General features: G+C 32.2%; 2 protein-coding genes and 2 long non-coding RNA genes across 6 annotated transcripts in view; 2 read left to right on the forward strand and 2 right to left on the reverse strand.

Annotated features, from left to right (window-relative positions):
• LOC127736753 (synaptic vesicle 2-related protein-like) overlaps positions 1-5,810 on the reverse strand; it is a 79,288-nt gene extending 73,478 nt beyond the window's left edge. The window contains exon 1 of the mRNA XM_052247333.1: positions 5,650-5,810. The gene's annotated coding sequence lies outside the window, so the exon portion shown is untranslated. The remainder of the gene's footprint in view (positions 1-5,649) is intronic.
• Positions 1,802-21,792, forward strand: LOC127736757 (uncharacterized). The gene is made up of 2 exons (XR_007999166.1): positions 1,802-1,961; positions 20,180-21,792. It is a non-coding gene; the product is annotated as an uncharacterized LOC127736757 (long non-coding RNA).
• Positions 6,080-18,035, forward strand: LOC127736755 (RWD domain-containing protein 4-like). 3 transcript variants are annotated; one of them, XM_052247337.1, is made up of 8 exons: positions 6,091-6,140; positions 7,669-7,753; positions 8,774-8,840; positions 10,236-10,316; positions 13,245-13,354; positions 13,775-13,820; positions 15,193-15,300; positions 17,839-18,035. In XM_052247337.1, exons 3-8 carry the CDS (start codon positions 8,817-8,819, stop codon positions 18,013-18,015), a joined length of 546 nt encoding a protein of 181 aa, XP_052103297.1. In that variant the 5' UTR covers positions 6,091-6,140; positions 7,669-7,753; positions 8,774-8,816; the 3' UTR covers positions 18,016-18,035. The 3 variants fall into 3 exon arrangements, with proteins under 3 accessions (XP_052103298.1, XP_052103296.1, XP_052103297.1); XM_052247338.1 differs by lacking the exon at positions 7,669-7,753 and having other exon boundaries at positions 6,080-6,157; XM_052247336.1 differs by lacking the exon at positions 7,669-7,753 and having other exon boundaries at positions 6,081-6,140.
• On the reverse strand, positions 16,675-17,103 carry LOC127736759 (uncharacterized). Its single transcript, XR_007999168.1, has 3 exons — positions 17,057-17,103; positions 16,805-16,876; positions 16,675-16,768 (listed from the first exon to the last, which is right to left on the reverse strand). It is a non-coding gene; the product is annotated as an uncharacterized LOC127736759 (long non-coding RNA).

A 21,792-nucleotide genomic window follows, 5' to 3' on the forward strand; every position in this document is an offset into this window, starting at 1 on the left:
TGATTTTATTATTTGTTCTAATGTGGTGCTGTTTCACCACTGCTTTCCCAGTTAGCACCAAAAAAAATAGAAAAATGTTGAAAAAATATTGTAGAAAAATATCAAAATCATGCAAAAATGTATGGCGTTAAAAATATTTTTAAAACATTTTCATAATACTTTTAAAACATCATTAAAATGTTACTGAATTTTGACGACAATGTTTGTAAAATGTCTTATAAATGATTTGAATGTGTTTGTTAATCAAATATCCCTGAAACATTTTTAAAACATATAAAAATTCATTTCTGCAGGATAAAATGTTTTGAATAATCTTCATATTCTTAAAAAAATCATTTAAATGTTATTCGAAATATCATTATAAAAATGTTTTCTAACATAATCTTTCAAGTCTTTTTATAAAATATTCAGAAACATATAAACAATGTTTAATATCAGAGACAGATTTAGGAGTGGGGTGCCTGGGTCCCCCCTTTATGGCCCTTATGGAGCTACATTTATGGTAAATCCAGATTTTTTAATTACTCTCAAGACTTTGTCTAGTTTGGGGCCTGATGACCCCTTTTAATGCCCCCGCAACTGAAAGTTGGGGGCATATTATTTTACCCCTGTTTGTCCTTCTGTCTGTCTGTCCGTTCGTCCCATTATGGGTATATAGTTATTCAGCACAACTCCTCCTACAGTTAGAATCCTAGGAAGTTTTCACTTTGCTGTCTGTTTGTACATATATTGAAGATGTGCATGTGGTTATGGTTTTGATTTTTATTGATATTTGCCCTTTTGGGAGATAGTTGAACTATTTCATTTTTGGGGTATAAGCGGTTAAATGTTATAGTTATTTTAAAATAACACTTTGCATTTCCGGGATAATAATTGTGTCTCCCAGACACAATAATATCTCAAAGAAAGTCCTACATTGACTTTGTTTTAATACAGTTACTTCAGAGTGGAGTGGTGGGGGGGGGGGGGGGGGGGGGCACTTTATCTAGATTCAAAATCCTGGATCCACATTTGAGAAAACAACTGCCGTCATACTGATCTTTACCCCACATCTCCTTTTACATTTGTCTGCATGCTGTTGATGCCGGCTTAATCTATATATATTTTGTCTATTTTTGTCGGGTTAATGTCTCATTGACAAACCCCAATATTTCCTGTCTTAGATATCAATTTTATTGAATAGTCCATTTTTTTGTATTTTGCACTGAACACATATGAAAAAGAAGATGTGGTATGATTGCCAATGAGACAACTCTCCACAAGAGACCAAATGACACAGAAATAAATACAACTATAGGTCACCGTACAGCCTTCAACAATGAGCAAAGCCAATACCGCATAATTTGTTTCACTTACATAGAGGTATTAATTTTTATACGACCGCAAAAATTTTTTTGGGATCGTATAATGGTATGATGTCGTCGTCGTCTGCGTCGTCGTCCGAAGACACATTGGTTTCCGGACAATAACTTTGGTTTAAGTGAATGGATCTTTATAAAAATTTTTAAGACGGTTTAATACCACAAAAGGAAGGTTGGGATGGATTTTGGTGATGATGGTCCCAACCGTTTAGGAATTTGGGGCCCAAAACAAGCATTTTTCTAGTTTCAGGATAATAACTTGTGTACAAGTATATCGACTGCTCTGAAATTGTACCACAATGTTTAATAACACAAGTAGAAGGTTGGGATTCATTTTAGGGGTTATAGGGCCAAAAGTTTAGGAATTAAGGACCAAAAAGGGGCCAAAAACAAGCATTTTTCTAGTTTCCAGACAATAACTTGTGTAAGTATGTATCTCTGACATTGTACCACAAGGTTCCGTATAACAAAGGGAAGGCTGGGATTGAGTTTGGGGTTAATTGCCCCAAACGTAGGAATTAGGGGCCAAAAACAAGCATTTTTCTAGTTTCCAGACAATAACTTGTAAGTGTATGGATCTCTCTGAAATTGTACTACAAGGTTCCATACTACAAAGGAAAGGCTGGGATTGAGTTTTGGGGTTATTGCTCCAAGGGGGGGGGGGGTCAAAAAGTTGGGGGGGATTCTTTTCATTATTATTTTTTAAGGGATTTATATTTTTTTTTCAAAATTTTTAAAATTTCGAATTTTTTAAAAAGTTTCAAGAAGAAATCTTCAATTGCACAGTATTGCGCAATGGATTTATAAGATCTTTGACCACATTTATTTTGTGTCAGAAACCTATATTATGTCAAAAATTTGATTACAATCCAAATTCAGACAGTAAAAAGCTTGAATATTGTGTCCAAATTTGCCCCAACTGTATAGGGTTCGACCTCTGCGGTCGTATCAGGCTGCGCTCGGCAAAGCATTTTATTTCAGATTATAAATATCCTCATGCATTTCATTTGGTCCAGCATTGAACAAATTTTTTCTTAGAAGTGTTTTTTTATCTTTTGTTTGATCATGTGTAGCATCTGTCATTTTCTGTCTGAACAGCTTTTCGATGGTTTTCTTTGCTGTCTTGGTCAACAATACACAAGATAACAACAATAAGAAAGGCAAAATTTTTATTTAATTTTGTCATTTCACTGTTTTCAATTTTTCTTTTGTTCCATTCTTTTTATTTCTCTTGACTTCTGCTGGCTTCTGCAAAGAAAATGTTAACAGATTAGTCCTGTTGTTTAGTGAGTAAACTAGTGGAGATAATTTAAATTTCATCAAATTACACAAGAAAATTTTATTTTAATCCAGTCTGGTTTCATAAAAATTTATATTGAAAAGCGACATCTAATCAGTGTGGCTGGATTCGGAAGATATACACATACATCTGTGGAGTTTCAGGTGTATTAATATCATACGAGTCTGTAACGGTAGAGTTCACCAGTACTAAAATAAAACTGTACAGTACCATTTTCCCAACTGAGATTAGGACCTGTAACCTTTACTTGGTCTTACAAAAAATCAACTCTCTTAATGGTAATTGTATATATTAACACAAATACATTTTTGTGATATAGATTGAGGCTATAAAAGGATAAATACCTTCACACAATCTGCTCCTCCAGAATGTTTTGAATCTAAGCTTATAAATTTTGGCTCTTCTAATTGATTCTACAAAAGATAAAAAAAAGTCAAAATATTAAATAAAATACAGTCAAGAAAAAATCACATAGTACTAGTCAGCTACAAAGGTCACAACATTCAAAAATGAAAGAAAATTCAAACAAGAAAACTAATGGCTTGATTTTAAATTATAAAATAAGACAATAAAAAAACAAATATATATGTATATATATCAGAAATTAACCAACTATAACTACTAAATTAAAGGCTCCTGACTAGGATTGACACATTAACAATTATCTATACTTACAAAAAAATATATCTGGCCTGGCCTTGAAGGGCTAGCGATTGATCACAGGCACTTGTCTCAGAAAAAAATTTCCTAAAACACGTGTTATATTAAGGTATATAGGAAATTTTTTTTTGAGACAAGTGCCTGTGCGATTAATCATGAAAACTGTATAATGAATATATTGTCTTTCATGGTTACAAATATCTACCAGTAGAAAATGTCCCCAATATTTCACTATTTTATATTACTTTACTAACTAATACATTGTTGATGACGCTGAAAACAGCATACATAATATATGCTATGTCTTGCTTTTGGACTCTGTCAAGGCAAGACAAAAAGGAAAGAAATCAATGATTCAAGTTCAAATATATTGATTGATTGTTGGAATCTTAATGTCCAGTGACAAATATTTAATGCATGTACCAGCCAAAGTTTAATTAAACAAGCTAAGGAATGGTTTGAATCTTTTTAAAACATGTAGGTAAAGATTTTTTAAAGTACTATTACATAGATTAAATTCTGCTTGCCATGAAATATTTGAAAAACAAGATATCATGTGGATTTAATGGTATAACTAATGAAATTTTGAAAAATTCTTGTATGCTGAATGTTGGGCATGATATGCATATAAAATTATAAAACATTACTTTTTTCTTAAAAATTAATAAAATTTTCTCTCTAGCAAGAAGTTCTTATTGGAGAGAAAATTTATTTAACCCATATTCAAAGGAAGATGTTTTAATAGCCCTTCAAACAACAGAGGTATAACCCTTTTTACTAGTTTAGGAACATTTTTTTCTAGAGTATAATAGTTTAGAAAACTATTTAGAATCTTATAAGATTATCTGCCAAGAACAGATAGGATTCAAAAAGGACGTAGAACTACATGTATAGGGACCACATTTCTAAGTTTAAAAAATATTTAGTTGGGTTAGTTTTCATAATTATGTTCTAATCAATTTTGCAGAATTTGAAATTATTCCATATTTAAATAATTCCTTGTTTGAACTTGAATTGCAAATAAAACTTCATTACAGATGTACATATCTTTTAAAATTTCCAAAAATGGCCCCATCATGTTATATATAAAAAGTTTGCAGAGAAGGGCCTTTATATTTTTTTACAGTGTCTTTTTTTTTAAGTTGATGAAGCTGAGACATATTAAAAGATTTAAAGCTTAAAAATGTAGAATCATGTCTTGTTTAAAAGTGGTATTGGGAGGATTTAATACTTTCCTTGTGTAATTGTCCCATTTTCAAAAGTAATATATTGTTTATATATAACTGGGACTAATAGATTATTAGTATAATAGTCCCAGTATATAACAAGTTAAATTTAATTTTCCCTTGCCCAGTCTGCATGGTCTGTATCACATTTCATGGCCAACAGATAATATCTGTATAGAACCCCTATTTTTAATTATTATTATACAAAATCATTTAAATGTATCCTAGAAAGTTTAATTATATATTCATGACTATTTATATGTTCAGTGGGGTTTTTATTTTGCTTTTTTCTAACTTGGGGTACATGTATTTGTCACTTGGTATTTCACACTAACTATTTCATATAAAATTGCATTTCAAAAGATTATTTAGCCATTTTAGGGGACATTTCTGATTTGATTTTATGCAACTTGGTACCAACAGCAGAATAATTATTTGTTTATTTTCATTTTCTTCTGAGATAAACATAAATATTATTGTCTATTATAAACAATCTTGCTATATATTTATATTTCAACCAAATTAAATTGTAAAAAATAGTATATGTGTTCACATCAGGAGAAAATAAAAACAACAGACACTGACAGATGACAGAGCTATGACAAAACAAACAAATACTCTTTATATACAATTCAGCGTTTTTCAACACATTATTTGTAAAAATACAACCATAAATGCCTCCAATAAACGTCTTTTCATATGAAATATATAGCCCAAAAATGTAGGTGACGAAAGCTTTTTGGCAATGTACTGTAGCGGCGTTTCCGCTTATAATAGAAGAAATCTCAATATTTTTTAAGTACATCGTTTACCTTTCTATAAGATCTATATTTCTGTCTCTTGTGACAGCTCCACGTAACGTTAGTTCTGGAACAGACCAGGTATTGTAATCATCGGATGCCATTGTTTACGTTGTAAATACAGATGCAAGCGTTTTACGTGATTGAAGCGTTCAAGTAACCACTTATGGAACCGCAGCGCCGCCACGCGTGAAAAGTCGTGAATGATTTCTATTACAGATCAAGCAGATTACAGTGGAAGCTTTTATCAGTGAGATTACATGTACACACAAATTTTCAAGATTTCTTACAAAATGTCTTACCAGTTACTTTTGACATGGTGAATTCTCCTCAAACACTTTGTAGCTACTGATTTGCAAGTCTACAAACTTGTGTAAAAAATCTTGCAAGCAGGTATGCAGTAAAATTATTATAAGCAGATCTTGTTGAAGTGTACTTTTGTTAATAAAAATATTGACAGATTCAAATGGAGCTAGGATAATTTATTTTCGTATAATGTTATGACTGTACAGTACATTTACCTCCTTATATTGGAGCACCTTAGTCCTGGGAACAGTATGTCAATATATATGTTCCTGCTTAGTCCTTAATCATAAACAGAATAGAGATTATTTTTTCTTTTTTGTCGTAATTTACCAGCTTTGGTATGAAATAAATTTAACCAAAAAATATTTGAGGACAAATAGTTGTATTTTACTTCTCTCTCTTTATGCAATTTGATGACATCACTGAAGTCGCTTCTCTTCCTTTTCCTTTTATATCTCCACCACACGATCGGTGCACTTACATACATGTATGTTACCAGTTACTGTTAGTGTTAGGCTAGTTTTAGATATGTTGGAAGTCAGATATTGTATAGGATAATCATATATTTACCACAAGCTTATTAAAGTTAAACGTCTCATTTAGATCTGACGTTAGGTTCATCATAATGTGTTCAAACTAGAATGAAGATACCTGAAATTGGCTGAATCAAAAGTGTGAATTTTGTAGTTGTTTATTCAATATTTAAGCTACATTATATCTAAAATTTCCTTTTTTGTTTGTTTGTAATTTCCTTCTTGAATTTATTATTTTTGAAGGCTTCAGGGAAGTTTAAAATGTTATTGTTAAATGAGTTACCTTAATCTGTTATTTATTATTATAAGGGTATTGCGAAATATAGCCATGTTTTCACCTCAAAATTTATTCATAGTACAAACAAACCTGTGCATCTGGAAAAGTGGCAAGGCATGGCTTGAACTAGATAAATATAACTTAATATTATATGCATTTTGCGTTTTTTGTGTATGGTATATTAATTACATAGTTGATGTATGATCAACTATGTAATTAATATACCATGAGCCTTAACCATTTATTGTTGATGAGTTTGTGCTAATAAAATATTTGTATTTGTATTTGTATTTGTGTTTCATAAAATTGGATTTTGAGATTCATCATGTTCATTGTTTTCTACTCTGCAGACGATATGGTAAAATAAACAAACACCTGAATTTTATTTGATTCTGTCTACTCAAGTATAGTTACAGTAATTGCAGTAAAGATATCTATTGCCCATATGACTATGATACAATAAATATATCTGTTACCAGAGGGGGGACTTTTCAATAGTAGTTTTTAGTCAACTTAGCAAATCGTCCCTCTGTGACATTTGCATATTTAACTGTCTGTGGTTGTACTACTTAAACAAGTGATTTTATTATCATTTAATTTTTAGAATTAGAAAATTTCAGTAATTACCCAGACCTATTCAGGTGGTTTTGATGTTTCCTTTGACATGTTTGATCTTCAAATACAGATTTCATGAATTTACGACTACATGTAAATGACCATTTTTTTCTGCAAAACTAAATAATAAGCACCATTAGGAATTTTTCTATAATGATGATAATTTGATATTCATTATCATTAATGTAACTACCCTTTCCTTGTTCCTTAAAAAAAATGGTCAACAATTCCAAGTTACCTGATTTGGCTTCTTTATTTTTAGAATGATTATTAACATTTAGGTTTTGTCTTGATTTACAATTATTCCAGTTTGTGCTTACATTTTTAATTCAAATAAACTGTAAAAAATGACAGGCACATCAAGCAATAGAGTATTTCTAGATAATTATATATTTTTTTCAATGGAATCTGTGTTTACACACATAAAAAAGAAAGCTTGTGAAAAAAATATCAAGAGAATTTTCTTCACACTTATTTAATAAGTCATGTAAATTCTTACTTCTAAAATTACTTATTTAAGTGATTTAAAGATTTTGTATAAAATTTTGTTATCATTTTCAATTTTTAAATGCCCTTATAACTTTTTATAGGTGATCCTGAAATCACATGTGTGTTTAAATGATACTCCTGACCTTAATCACGTTAAATAGAATGTTATTACTGAAAAAAAACCAGGTTTGTTTTTAGATCAATTACAATTTTTATAATAAATATAATTTTGAAAATGGGTTTTATAGATATTTTTTTTTATACTGTGTAATGACTGTTTAAGAAATAATTCTTTCATGCCATGCTTTATGCTTATTTTAACATGGGTAGGCATTATATTTGTCAATATCTTTATACTGAGCGATAGCATAAAGCATGGCATGATAGAATTATTTCGATTCCGATAGGAATATTAAGAACTTTTGTACTTTGAAGCAGACCTAGCTATAATACACATTCAAAAGGCAGTCATTTTGATTTGATGAACCAATTTGTTACAGAAAATCAACAGTTGAACGATAAAAAAAATAACATGTATATGTAAACTTACTTTTAGAATGATTTTATTTAATTTCCTAGCGAGCAACATCAACAAAACTGTCCATTTCGACCTCCGGCGTTGTTCAAAATACAACTGACATTGCAATTCCAATTGTGACGTCAGTCACGTGCAGCCCATGTTTTATTGTAATTAGAACATGGTTTTGTTTCCAAAGGGAAAGAAGGACGTCATATTATTGAATTAGAAATAAATATATTTCTAAGTATGTTATGATTTTTCGTCATGTGTCGGTCTGTCCAATTCTCCCACAAAAAGGGGGATGAGGTAATAGTATTGTTTTTCATTATGTGTTGTTGGGTTACTCTATGAGGGTCTAGATGGGGTTTACAGAATAGAGAATAATTGGCCAATACTACAGAAGAATGGGCTAAAAAATAAAGAATAGAGAAAAATAGACCCAATTGGGTGCTAAAATATCAATAATATTGAATAATAGGCAAAATTTATAAAAATAGAGAAAAATGGCTTTAAAGTTAAAGTATACAGAATTGAAGGACCCCCATTCCTATCCTTCTCTATCTTTGAAGTTTATGCCACATCGCCTTTTATTTGTGAACAAAAATGATCCTAGATACGATCATGTTTTAAATATTTATCCTGTTTGTATGTACTCTAATTAAAATTTCATTTTCTTTTTTGAACAGAAAATGAGTATGTGAGAATTTTCAGGCTGAATCAGGAGAAACTATGTCCAATAAAGAGCTACAGGAGGTAAAATTATAATACAAAGTCTATACTATACTATACTATACTATGCTACACTAACATGGCTTAGATGCCAAATAGGCAATGCAATGCATATTTATGAGGGTCTGGATGGGGTTTACAGAATAGAGAATAATGGGCCAAGACTACAGAAGAATGGAGCAAAAAATAAAGAATAGAGAAAAAAGGCCGAAGAAATAAAGATTAGAGAGAAAAATGGGATGCAAAAATATAGTGAAAGGAAAATAATGTCCAAAATAGATAAAGAATCAAGAGAAATGGTCCAAAAAGTTAAAGAATATAGAAATGAAGGACCCCCATTCATACCCTCATATATGAATGGAATGAGTACATTGGTGACCCATTGGTGGCCTTCAGCTGTTGTCTGCTCTATGGTGGGGTTGTTGTCTCTTTGACACATTCCCCATTTCCATTCTCAATTTTATGTATATATATATGTATATAATTATTATGGAAGGATAACAAACAGCCTAGGTATAAAAAAAGATGATACCATTTCAATCTTGTTTTATGCCCGATGTAGTGCATGGTTATTCTCTGCAGTAACTTTTTTTCAACTTGAACTGTAGGACAAGTAATTTGAAAAAGTTCATGTGACAAACATGACTATTGAAAAAAATAACTCTTATAATAATGCATGATATAAAAAAACCTTCTGGTCAAAGTCTATCAAAACAATTAAACCTGGAAGCCCTTGAGAGTGATGGTCCAATTTTGTAGTTGTTCATAATATCAGTCAGAACAAAATGAATGTTTTCTGACAAAGGTCATAATATAGATATTAAAAGGAGAAGGATACACTATTAAAGTCAGGATTTTATAATACACCTTGTAAGTGTGACTGACTTAGTTTAAATAAGTGAATAAAGAAATAATTAGATACACGTGTATATGATAAAAAATATATCATTACCGGTACCATTGCACTCCTTCCTGTGTCAACAAAAAGTATGATATCATTATGGTATCCTCAATGTAGTGGATACAATGGATGATACCTCTTGAACTGACATTGCATGCTAGATATGTGAAAATGTAACTATCCTACTCATGTCACTCACAGCTGCTACTAAAAAAAGATTTTATACATGTATGGATTGATAACAAATGATAGAATTGAGACATAAGATTTCAATTAAGAATTATATAGCTAAGACGGTCTGTTTAAGTTGGTACATGTTTTGTAAGTTACATAAGATACTGATTTAGTTGTCCTATATGGGTAATCTCCCTGTAGTGTTGTTTATATATTAATATAAGAGTTATCTCCCTGTTGTGTTGGTTTATTCATGTATATTTATGAAAGAGTTATCTCCCTGTAGTATTTGCTTATATAGTAATGTTTAATATTCTTTTATTTCTGGTATATATTTGTTTCAGGAAGAGCTGGAAGTCCTCCATTCAATATATGATGGTGATGACAGTTTTAAACAAATAAATCAGACGACATTCCAGTATAAAGTAAGTACAATGGATCCACCGTGAATGTAATAAATAAACAAGTAAATCAGACAACATTCCAGTATAAGGTAAGTACAATGGATCCACCGTGAATGTAATAAATAAACAAGTAAATCAGACAACATTCCATTATAAAGTAAGTACAATGGATCCACCGTGAATGTAATAAATAAACAAGTAAATCAGACAACATTCCAGTATAAGGTAAGTACAATGGATCCACCGTGAATGTAATAAATAAACAAATAAATCAGACAACATTCCAGTATAAGGTAAGTACAATGGATCCACAGTGAATGTAATAAATAAACAAGTAAATCAGACAACATTCCAGTATAAAGTAAGTACAATGGATCCACTGTGAATGTCATAAATAAACAAGTAAATCAGACAACATTCCAGTATAAAGTAAGTACAATGGATCCACCATGAATGTCATAAATAAACAAGTAAATCAGACAACATTCCATTATAAAGTAAGTACAATGGATCCACCGTGAATGTAATAAATAAACAAGTAAATCAGACAACATTCCAGTATAAGGTAAGTACAATGGATCCACCGTGAATGTAATAAATAAACAAGTAAATCAGACAACATTCCAGTATAAAGTAAGTACAATGGATCCACTGTGAATGTCATAAATAAACAAGTAAATCAGACAACATTCCAGTATAAGGTAAGTACAATGGATCCACCGTGAATGTCATAAATAAACAAGTAAATCAGACAACATTCCAGTATAAAGTAAGTACAATGGATCCACTGTGAATGTCATAAATAAACAAGTAAATCAGACAACATTCCAGTATAAAGTAAGAACAATGGATCCACCGTGAATGTAATAAATAAACAAGTAAATCAGACAACATTCCAGTATAAGGTAAGTACAATGGATCCACTGTGAATGTCATAAATAAACAAGTAAATCAGACAACATTCCAGTATAAAGTAAGAACAATGGATCCACCGTGAATGTAATAAATAAACAAGTAAATCAGACAACATTCCAGTATCAGGTAAGTACAATGGATCCACTGTGAATGTCATAAATAAACAAGTAAATCAGACAACATTCCAGTATAAAGTAAGTACAATGGATCCACCGTGAATGTCATAAATAAACAAATAAATCAGACAACATTCCAGTATAAGGTAAGTACAATGGATCCACCGTGAATGTAATAAATAAACAAGTAAATCAGACAACATTCCAGTATAAAGTAAGTACAATGGATCCACTGTGAATGTCATAAATAAACAAGTAAATCAGACAACATTCCAGTATAAGGTAAGTACAATGGATCCACCGTGAATGAAATAAATAAACAAGTAAATCAGATAACATTCCAGTATAAAGTAAGTACAATGGATCCACTGTGAATGTCATAAATAAACAAGTAAATCAGACAACATTCCAGTATAAAGTAAGAACAATGGATCCACCGTGAATGTAATAAATAAACAAGTAAATCAGACAACATTCCAGTATAAGGTAAGTACAATGGATCCACTGTGAATGTCATAAATAAACAAGTAAATCAGACAACATTCCAGTATAAAGTAAGTACAATGGATCCACCGTGAATGTAATAAATAAACAAATAAATCAGACAACATTCCAGTATAAGGTAAGTACAATGGATCCATCGTGAATGTAACAAATAAACAAGTAAATCAGACAACATTCCATTATAAAGTAAGTACAATGGATCCACCGTGAATGTAATAAATAAACAAGTAAATCAGACAACATTCCAGTATAAGGTAAGTACAATGGATCCACCGTGAATGTAATAAATAAACAAATAAATCAGACAACATTCCAGTATAAGGTAAGTACAATGGATCCACAGTGAATGTAATAAATAAACAAGTAAATCAGACAACATTCCAGTATAAAGTAAGTACAATGAATCCACTGTGAATGTCATAAATAAACAAGTAAATCAGACAACATTCCAGTATAAAGTAAGTACAATGGATCCACAGTGAATGTAATAAATAAACAAGTAAATCAAACAACATTCCAGTATGAAGTCAGTACAATGGATCCACCGTGAATGTCATAAATCAACAAGTAAATCAGACAACATTCCATGGATCCACCGTGAATGTCATAAATAAACAAGTAAATCAGACAACATTCCAGTATAAAGTAAGTACAATGGATCCACCGTGAATGTAATAAATAAACAAGTAAATCAGACAACATTCCAGTATAAAGTAAGTACAATGGATCCACAGTGAATGTAATAAATAAACAAGTAAATCAGACAACATTCCAGTATGAAGTCAGTACAATGGATCCACAGTGAATGTCATAAATAAACAAGTAAATCAGACAACATTCCATGGATCCACCGTGAATGTCATAAATAAACAAGTAAATCAGACAACATTGCAGTATAAAGTAAGTACAATGGATCCACCGTGAATGTAATAAATAAACAAGTAAATCAGACAACATTCCAGTATAAAGTAAGTACAATGGATCCACAGTGAATGTAATAAAATTATGTTTCACATCCTCAAAACTCTACACAGATTTGTGATTAAACTGAAAATTGTAAAATAGAAGTGTACCTATAAAATTGAACCTACGTCACATTAACAATATTTTTATTTTCCAGTTCCTCTGCTGTACAATATTTTGGTACCAATCCTGTATTTGTTTGTAAACAAGTTAATTTTTTTTGATACAGTGAAACCTGTTTAAACCAAACCTGCCTGAATTGAAAAAAAATAGCTAGCCAGAACTCTTGTACCATGATATACCGGTACAACGAGTATTCCTGATTAATCTTATTCAAATTAAATGAAACAACTGTCTACTAAAAACAAAATCATCAGTCCCGAAAGGGTTTGGTTTAACCAGATTTCACAGTAGATTTAACTTTTACATTATTTTTGTATTTTTTCTCCAGTACGGTGAAGAAGGTAACCATAGATCGTTTGTACTGGAGATTTCTTGGACAGATGACTATCCAGAACACAGCCCTAATATAAAGTTAGATGCTTTCTATAATAAACACATGTAAGATATTACAATAAACTTCGTAACAGTAGCTGGAGTTACTTTTAAAGTTGGATGAAATTTTTGCAATTGCTTTATTATCACGTCATTCACATGTAGAAAAAACCGGGTAACGAATAATTTGATCATGTTGTTACCATATACATGATATATAGAAATGTTGATAACTGATATCTTTTGGGGATGGGATAGAAATGACAATTGATAATTTGTTTGGCACAGGCATGTGTCAGGATAGAAATGTTGATAACAGATAATATTTGGACACTTGATAAACATGATACTTGATAATTGGGAATTTTGGGGATAGAAATGTTAAAAATTTATCCTTTTTGGGCACTGGATTGAAATGTTGATATTTAACTTTGTTTTGGCACTGGATTACAAAAGTTGATAATAAATGATTTTGTTTATTTATAGATTAAGTAATGTGAAGGAAACAATAAAGAATAGTGTAGAGGAACAGGTCAGTATTTTAGGTTTTTTTTCTTGTTGCTATGGATACACTTACAAAACAGATATCAGAGCAGTTTAACTGATAAGAATTCTGAAGAATATCACACAGTCTTCTGCCATTCCAAAGTGAAAGTGTCAGTTATTTTTAACATTTTGCATCAGATGTCTTTCATTTCTAACCCATTTAACAATTTTCCTCCTGAAACCAATACGAAAGTTCCAATATAGTCCACTTCTCCCATTCTGATCTCATTTAACATAGCATGTAGCTTCGTCAGAATGTTAGGTGTGGTAAGAAACAACAACATGCTGTCTGCATGAAATATCAACTTGTGGGTAATGTCACCTGATCATAGGTTTTCAGCAGGATGAGGGTTTCAAAATAGAAAAGTTGTTGAATATTTTAAGTGGAAATCTGTTAAACTCATTCCATTTGCTGAAATCAACTGTGAGAAAAAATAGGAAGATGTGTAAAAATATATCATGTGATGCAACTTTTCAACCTCCATTTTGAAAAGGCCACTAACCTGGAACTTTGGAATTGAAATCAATTTTAAGCGTAATAATCCAAAGTGTCTAGTTTCAAACTTTTATTCTTTCATTCTGCCGACCAATCAATATGTTTGTACTAACATGAAATAGAAAATATGTATTAAACTGTTTAAACAGACAAAAATTATATATCTATTATTTCTGTCCCTGTATATATAATAAGCTGATTTTAACAGTGTTCATGTGAGTTTCATTCCTGTTGAACTACTATTGACCTCATAAAAACCTATAGGTTGCACTTCTGTAAATACAGGCAATGCAATTTCCCATAAAAACTCCTTTTACGGCTAAAACTGAGGCACTGTTACTATGAAGTTTCATAAAATATCATATCCTGGAATGTAAAGTTCATATGCATTACTATTTTTTGCAAAGGTCAAAACATAGGGCTGTGCAGCATATTTTCAACATTAATATGCCTTGGAACTTCTAAGAAGTCAAACTTATACTAAAATTCTGTACTACCCCTCCCTTTACTTTGAGTCTTCCTGAGAATTCAATTTGTCCGATATCCAACAGCATTTATACTGGTAAAACTCCCAAGTTGCATCTCTATGAGATAAAACATGGAGATCATATCTGGGAACCAGCAGGTAAAGAAAAAAAACTAATATTAAATATCTACCAAAAAGAGGCATGGTTTGTGAATCAGCTGTATTTACAAAGTGCAACCTTTAGATTTAATTAGCATCAGACCATAAACAACTGTAACTTTGTGATACTTATACAGATCCCAGATTTGATTGGCTTTGCCATTACTTGAACTTTATTATATGACAGATCCCAGATTTGATTGGCTGTGTCATGACCTATGCCTTATTATATTATAGACCCCAGATTTGATTGGCTGTGCCATGACCTACACCTTATTTGAATATGTAAAAGAGAATTATCCTGAACTGATATCAGAACAGCCAGAGGTCCCGTCTCTAATACAGGTATGGAGGACATTACTTATTATTAGTCATGAATTGCCCCACAGTAGTCATCACTTATTATTTTATGCCCCATGACAAAATGTTGAGGGGCATATTAATTTACCTCTGTTCGTTCCCTCTGTCCGTCCGTCCGTCCGGATATAGATACATGATTTGTAGGTTGTACACATAAGGGAAGTGAACATGTCCACAGGATTCAGAGTTTTTTCTATTCTAAATTTGCCAGGTATTTGGACTTAGTCATAAAAGTCAGAAAGGGTGGGGATTAGATATTCACAAAAACCAATAGTACAACTTCATTTCCTTCTCACTCGCTATATAATTGAAAACATGGTTTGTACTACTACCATTTAATGTCCCTAATGCAATAAATAAGATTTTTTCGTATTGATGAATATTTAATCAATACCAGGAAGTTGACCACTAGAAATAGAAAGTTGAATCTTGGTGACTACTAAAACTTGAAAGTCGAAACCTTTTGGCTGGACATTCAGTCCTGCAAGTGTAGACATTCAGAATAAAAATAAAAGATAGATCATCATACATAGTGTTAAATTTATAATTTCTTATGGTCAGACGGGGGCATCATTTGTGTCTTACAAACAGCACAAAGAAAGTGGTGCAATAAGGGCCAATTTTGGACTAAAAATTGAATTACAGTTAACTCTTGTTGTCTCAAACTCGGTTGACTTGAGATTTTGGATGAGTTGAAATTTTCCCTTGGTTTTGTGTAAAGATAATTGATGTTTATAGGTAAAGTGTAAACAGTAAGGAATTAGTAATATTAGGAATATTTACCTAGATTTTGTGGTCGATAGATGGATAAATTATTTTTTTGTACAAAAAATAGCAAAATTGCATATACTGACACATATTTGTCAGTCTGAAATATTGAGTCCATGCAAGTACCAAATAAATATTTACATGACAGGTGATGTTCGTGCAGGCAAACATCCTGGTAAGTTATTTAGTTGGTACTTGTATGCTGTCTGTATTTGAGGGTAAAAAAAAACCCCAAAAATTTGTGAATTTTGCACAAAATTTATTATGACGTCATGAATGGTTAGCTGCCTGTTTTTGATTTCACATATTTTAGAATAGACATATATGGAAATCTTGAATTTAAAGTTCAAATTTCAAAGATAATTTAGGCAGAATAAGTCCTTTATGGCTCGATCCTTTAAACAATTTGGCGAGTGTTGTCAACTTATCACAAATTTTAACACCATGCAAAACAGATATATATGAGACAGGGGCAATTTGTAGGCATTCATGTTTACCTGTAATTCTGACAAGTTGTAGGCATCCATGTTTACCTGTATTTCTGGCAAGTTGTAGGCATCCATGTTTACCTGTAATAGTGTATTTCTGGCAAGTTGTAGGCATCCATGTTTACCTGTATTTCTGGCAAGTTGTAGGCATCCATGTTTACCTGTATTTCTGGCAAGTTGTAGGCATCCATGTTTACCTGTATTTCTGACAAGTTGTAGGCATCCATGTTTACCTGTATTTCTGGCAAGTTGTAGGCATCCATGTTTACCTGTATTTCTGGCAAGTTGTAGGCATCCATGTTTACCTGTATTTCTGACAAGTTGTAGGCATCCATGTTTACCTGTATTTCTGGCAAGTTGTAGGCATCCATGTTTACCTGTATTTCTGGCAAGTTGTAGGCATCCATGTTTACCTGTATTTCTGGCAAGTTGTAGGCATCCATGTTTACCTCTATTTATGGCAAGTTGTAGGCATTCATGTTTACCTGTATTTCTGGCAAGTTGTAGGCATCCATGTTTACCTGTATTTCTGGCAAGTTGAAGGCATCCATGTTTACCTCTATTTATGGCAAGTTGTAGGCATCCATGTTTACCTGTATTTCTGGCAAGTTGTAGGCATCCATGTTTACCTGTATTCCTGGCAAGTTGTAGGCATCCATGTTTACCTCTATTTATGGCAAGTTGTAGGCATCCATGTTTACCTGTATTCCTGGCAAGTTGTAGGCATCCATGTTTACCTCTATTTATGGCAAGTTGTAGGCATTCATGTTTACCTGTATTTCTGGCAAGTTGTAGGCATCCATGTTTACCTCTATTTATGGCAAGTTGTAGGCATCCATGTTTACCTGTATTTCTGGCAAGTTGTAGGCATTCATGTTTACCTGTATTTCTGGCAAGTTGTAGGCATCCATGTTTACCTCTATTTATGGCAAGTTGTAGGCATCCATGTTTACCTGTATTTCTGGCAAGTTGTAGGCATTCATGTTTACCTGTATTTCTGGCAAGTTGTAGGCATCCATGTTTACCTGTATTTCTGGCAAGTTGTAGGCATCCATGTTTACCTGTATTTCTGGCAAGTTGTAGGCATCCATGTTTACCTGTATTTCTGGCAAGTTGAAGGCATCCATGTTTACCTGTATTTCTGGCAAGTTGTAGGCATCCATGTTTACCTGTATTTCATGATTTTTTTTTGGCTTTCATGTCTACCTGTATTTCATGATATTTTGTAGGCCATCCATGTTTATCTGTATTTCACAATTTTTTACAGAATGATGAAGATAAGTTTCAACCAGATGTTGCTAAAAAGAAAGAAAAGAAAGAACAGTTAACTAAAAATCAGAAGAGAAAAATGTATGAAAGAATGAACGCAGCCGGAGAGAAACCAAGGGGTTATGATTGGGTGGATATTATCAAACATTTAAGTCAGAGCGGTGTTCAAACTTAATAAATATATCAGAAACTATAGATATTTTACTTATACTGTGGGTTTGTTATTATTTGTGGAGGTACTAATATTAATGGCTTTAGCAGGTAAAGGTGAACCAATTATTCAAATATTAAGGGTGTTCGCTTGTCATGTTTTGGAATTTTTGTCAGATTTCGGAATCCTATGATTTTATCCATTTGAATGCCTTAAAAAACTTTGCCCACTTACCCCTACTTTTCTTTTAATTACACATAGTTTAAAAAGCCATATTTGAAAATCCTATTAAATCCTTGTTATTTTTTCATAATTTTTAAAAGAAAAAGGGTGCCAATGTTAAATGTATGAAAAGTCTAGAGAAAATTATATCCTGCCAAATTTTCAATGGCTTATATCTCGAAAACAAGCACACAGACCCTTCATTTTTTTCTGTTTTTTTAATTCCTTTGTTTATATACTATCAATTTATAACAGTCTTTTAAAAAGCTTGTTATTTTAATACAGAGTAGCGAACATCCTTAAATGAAATACAAATTTCCCATAGACTTGTTTGCAGATTTTATCCTGACCAAAAAACAAGAATCCACAAAAATACAATTTTTCTCAATCCACATTAATTTGTGTACTCAAGAATATAACTGAATGTACAGTAGTATTAAATAGTACCAATTTTACTACATCAGATGTGTATTTTGAGAAATAATATCTTTCAGTGATGGTCAAGGACAATATATATATGATATATTGGAAACCCAAAGTCTGATGAAAATGTTGAGTCATATAATAAACCGAAAAGGATTAATATTTTAACCAGACCTGGATAAGGAATTCAAACATATAAGTGGTAAAAGTCTTTTAAATACATTAAAATGTTTTTTTTCAAAATCAAATTGTTTATTTCTGAATTTTGATTTATTCATCAGATTTTGTGCAAGAACTTGAAGTCAGTACTAAAAATATTTTACAGATACTCTATGAAAAAGTCTTAGCTGTTCAAATTGAGTTACATAAGCCTAATACCTTCATTCAGGTTACTAATGCATATGTTGGTTCATTCGCAGCAATTCAGATTTCTTGGGCAATCAGTTTTTGTCTTGTACAGTTTTGTACAGTAACATTTATGGTCCCAATTTTACTGCACCAGATATGTATTTAGATAATTAATGTCTCTTCCCTGATGCGTACAGTTTAGTTTTCTCGTTTGAAATGTTTTACATTTGCCATTTCCGGGCCTTCTTTAGCTGATTATGCGGTATGGTTTTTATACGACTGCAAAAAAATTTTGAGGTCGTATATTGGTATGACGTTGGCGTCGTCGTCCGAAGACACATTGGTTTTTTCACTCTAACTTTAGTTTAAGTGAATGGATCTCTATGAAATTTTACCATAAGGTCAATACCACAAAAGGAAGGTGGGGATTGATTTTGGGGGTTATGGTACCAACAGTTAAGGAATAAGGGGCTAAAAAGGGGCCAAAAATAAGCATTTTTGTAACTTCCAGACATAACTTGTGTGTTAGTGTATGGATCTCTCTGACATTGTACCACAAGGTTCCATATCACAAAGGGAATGCTGGGATTGATTTTGGGGGTAATTGCCTCAAAATTTTAGGAATTAGGGGCAAAAAAGGGGCAAAAAACAAGCATTTTTCTAGTTTCATGACAATAACTTGTGTGTAAGTGTATGGATCTCTCTGACATTGTACCACAAGGTTCCATATCACAAAGGGAATGCTGGGATTGATTATGGGGATAATTGCCTCATAATTTTAGGAATTAGGGGCCAAAAAGGGGCAAAAAACAAGCATTTTTCTAGTTTCATGACAATAACTTGTGTTCAAGTGTATGGATCTTTATGAAATTGTACTACAAGGTTCCATATCACAAAGGGAAAGCTGGAATTGAGTTAAGGGGTAATTGCCTAAAACGTTTAGGAATAAGGGGCCAAAAATAAGCATTTTTGTAGTTTCCAGACAATAACTTGTAATCAAGTGTATGGATCTCTCTGAAATTGTACTGCAAGGTACCATACCACAAAGGGAAGGCTGGGATTGATTTTGGGGGTAATTCCCTCAAACTTTTAGGAATTAGGGGCCATAAAAGGGCCAAAAAACAAGCATTTTTTCTAGTTTCAGGACAATTACTTGTGTGTAAGTTTATGGATCTTTATGAAATTGTACTGCAAGGTTCCATATCACAAAGGGAAAGCTGGGTTTGAGTTTGGGGGTAATTGCCCTAAATGTTTAGGAATTTGGGGCCAAAAAGGGGCCAAAAAACAAGCATTTTTCTAGTTTCCAGACAATAACTTGTGTTCAAGTGTATGGATCTCTCTGAAATTGTACTGCTAGGTACCATACCACAAAGGGAAGGCTGGGATTGAGTTTGGGGGTGATGAATCATAAGGGGGTTCAAAAAATTTGGGGGGGGGGATTTTTTTTTCCTTTTTTTTCTTTAAAATATTCCATTTTAAATTGGTTATTTCTGATTTATATATAAAAGCAAATAACAATGATATGGTTTGAAAAGGTAAATTAAATTTTTTTAAGTTCTTAGACCACATTCATTCTGTGTCGGAAACCTGTGCTGTGTCAAATATTTAATTACAATCCAAATTCAGTGCTGTATCAAGCTTGAATGTTGTGTCCATACTTGCCCCAACTGTTCAGGGTTCGACCTCTGCGGTCGTATCAAGCTGCGCCCCAGCGGAGCATTTTATTGTTCATTGTTGAAGGCCGTATGGTGACCTATAGTTGTTAACTTCTATTTCATTTAGTCTCTGGTGGAGTGTTGTCTCATTGGCAATTATACCACTTTTATTAGCTCACCTGGCCCACAGAGCCAAGTGAGCTTTTCTCATCACTTGGCGTCCGTCGTTGTCGTCCGTTAACTTTTACAAAAATCTTCTCCTCTGAAACTACAAGGCCAAATTTAACCAAACTTGGCCACAATCATCATTAGGGTATCTAGTTTAAAAAATGTGTCCGATGACCCAGCTTTCCAACCATCATGGCCAACTTGGTTAAAAATAGAACATAGGGGTAAAATGCAGTTTTTGGTTTAAATCTCTGAAACTAATAAAGCATTTAGAGCAAATCTGACAGGTGGCAAAAATGTTCATCAGATTTAGATTTATCTGCCCTGAAATTTTCAGACGAATCCGACAACCCGTTGTTGGGTTGCTGCCCCTGAGTTAGTAATTTTACAAAAATTTTGCAGTTTTTTGTTATTATCTTAGATATCATTATAATATCTAATATCTAATACTGTTAATTATGATTTTAACCTTATTTTACATGATTTCCAAAGCATCAGTAAATACAGGTGAGCGACACAGGCTCTTGAGAGCCTCTAGTTTTTATATGCTGTTGCATTAATATCCATATGTTTAATGGTTCGATGATTACAAAGAATTTTTTATGATAGACCATTGATATATAGTATGCTGTTGCATTAGTATCCAGGTTTCATGGTTTGGTATTTATAAAAAGTCTTTATGATAGACCATTGATATGTTAACGGCAATAAGTAAAATAAGGCATTAAGCTTAAATCTTAGGCAATAAACTAACGCCTAGGCATTGAGTTATTGCCTGAAATTTTCAGGCATTAAGCTTATTTCCTGAAATCTGATGATGATTATTCAACCTATTGCCAAATATCATTTCAGGCAATAAGTGAACTTTTGGGATTTTTGCTTTATATTCAATGTAAATGTACATTCGGTGAAATATTCTTGATGTAAAGTTTATTTTATATTATATTCCAAATATCAATATACATTAAATTAGCAGATCTGCAAA

The sequence above is a fragment of the Mytilus californianus genome, unplaced genomic scaffold (genome assembly GCF_021869535.1).
Source record: "Mytilus californianus isolate M0D057914Y unplaced genomic scaffold, xbMytCali1.0.p SCAF_36, whole genome shotgun sequence".
Classification (NCBI taxonomy): domain Eukaryota; kingdom Metazoa; phylum Mollusca; class Bivalvia; order Mytilida; family Mytilidae; genus Mytilus; species Mytilus californianus.

What these genes read in the sequence shown, in the direction of transcription:
- LOC127736755 (XM_052247338.1), top strand. Translation starts at nt 8,817, where the DNA reads ATGTCCAATAAAGAGCTACAGGAG. An exon ending in AGACGACATTCCAGTATAAA is followed by an intron (nt 10,317 to 13,244) that starts GTAAGTACAATG and finishes TTTTTTCTCCAG; the next exon opens with TACGGTGAAGAAGGTAACCA. An exon ending in AGGTCCCGTCTCTAATACAG is followed by an intron (nt 15,301 to 17,838) that starts GTATGGAGGACA and finishes AATTTTTTACAG; the next exon opens with AATGATGAAGATAAGTTTCA.